Below are 1,587 nucleotides of genomic sequence, written 5' to 3'. Positions count from 1 at the left end.
TTGCGTTTGTATAAAAAACGAGAGAGGCGAGAGAGAGAACGAGAGTGGCGAGTGAGATTCACCAGGAGAGAGGTGAAATAGCAACAATTTGTTATGAGGTACAATTAAATCAAACTATATTTATAGCATTTAATTTGAATTAATAGTTTGCTATTATATACAATTTTCCCTAAAAGAAACTGTTCCTCACTTTCCTTTTTCGCAATTGCGTATTACTTTTCTGATCCATATAGTTTATCACATTTTCTTAGACATACCTTGAGAAATTTTTGTCTAAAGAGTAATTTTATTAAGTTATTATCATTAATATTTATTCTATGATCTTAGTTAATACTATTATATTTTTCACTATATTAATCTCTCTCCACAATCATCCTATAATTTTTTTAATACACCCTATTTATATGCCTCATCCATTTATATCAAGGTTTGTGGAACTTTACAATACCTTCAAAGAGAATTAATTTTAAGGAGAAAATATAATAAAAATTATTTTATTTTGATTTTATAAATTGACAAGTAATTTAACATATAATTTTTAGTAATTAATGTGGATTTTGACTTAACACGAAGATATTTTTTAATCTAATTTTGCCTTGACACAAAAAAAATAAATTAACTTCTGAAAAATAATTTCTACTGCAACTCAAAAACATTTATTTCTTAAAAAAAAATAATTAATCAACACATCTCAACTATTAAAAATAAACATTTAAAAAAATTAAAATAAATAAAATTTGTAGCTTCATCCTTTTAGGGTTACAATTAAGAATCTTAAACACGTGGTTATTTCATGAATCAGAGTCATAAACTGAGATCAGAAAATTAAGCCGGTTATATTAGCCACAAATTAACCGTATTTTTCTGAATACTGTTTTGACCAAAAGAAAAGAAAAAAAAGTAAAAAAGAAACACTATCAAAAGAACTAACATTACTGTAAGATTTGATTTTTTACAAGTGCTTAATTTTTTTCAATACTTGGGAATTGATAGAAGGAAAACTGTGTTTTTAAAAAAAGTTATGGATAGGTATGAGAAAGTGCAGAAGCCAAGAATTGATAATCCTATTAAGGAGAATGAGATTAGAATAACAACACAAGGAAGATTAAGGAATTACATTACTTATGCTACTAATCTTCTTCTTCAGGTCCCTCATTTATCTTTTTTCATTCTACTAATTTGCTTATTTTTGTAAATGTTTTGCACCACATGATTTCTAGTTTGCATGTTTAATAATTATTCGCAAAAATTTCTACAATAAATTTTGTTGCTTGCTAGTATAGTGCCCTTGCCACGATTGTGCTATATGCTTGATACTCATGCTGTCTCAATTTATGTGATAAGTATTTGACCCGACACAAAATTTAAGAAAGAAATAAAACCTTTTGAAACATATGGTCACCTAATTAATCAAGTCATAAAGATTTGTATGACTATGAACAATAATTTAGTTAAAGAGTGAAAAAAGAAGTTTATTGCTTCCAACAACAACATACTCACTGTAATTACACAGGGGTCTTGGGAGGATAGTGCGTTTGCAGACTAAATAAGGGATATTGACATTTTTTTTTGTGGGGGGTGGGGTGG

At 27.5% G+C, this 1,587-nt stretch overlaps 1 protein-coding gene across 1 annotated transcript in view; it reads left to right on the top strand.

Annotated features, from left to right (window-relative positions):
• Positions 1-1,021: 1,021 nt before the first annotated feature.
• Positions 1,022-1,587, top strand: part of LOC102587675 (protein FAM98B-like) — a 3,780-nt gene continuing 3,214 nt past the window's right edge. Inside the window, exon 1 of the mRNA XM_015303439.1 lies at positions 1,022-1,147. Within this exon, the coding sequence (XP_015158925.1) occupies positions 1,022-1,147 (126 nt within the window). The remainder of the gene's footprint in view (positions 1,148-1,587) is intronic.

The sequence above is a fragment of the Solanum tuberosum genome, unplaced genomic scaffold, assembly GCF_000226075.1.
Source record: "Solanum tuberosum cultivar DM 1-3 516 R44 unplaced genomic scaffold, SolTub_3.0 scf00434, whole genome shotgun sequence".
Classification (NCBI taxonomy): Eukaryota; Viridiplantae; Streptophyta; class Magnoliopsida; order Solanales; family Solanaceae; genus Solanum; species Solanum tuberosum.
This window is presented reverse-complemented; position numbering and strand designations above follow the sequence as displayed.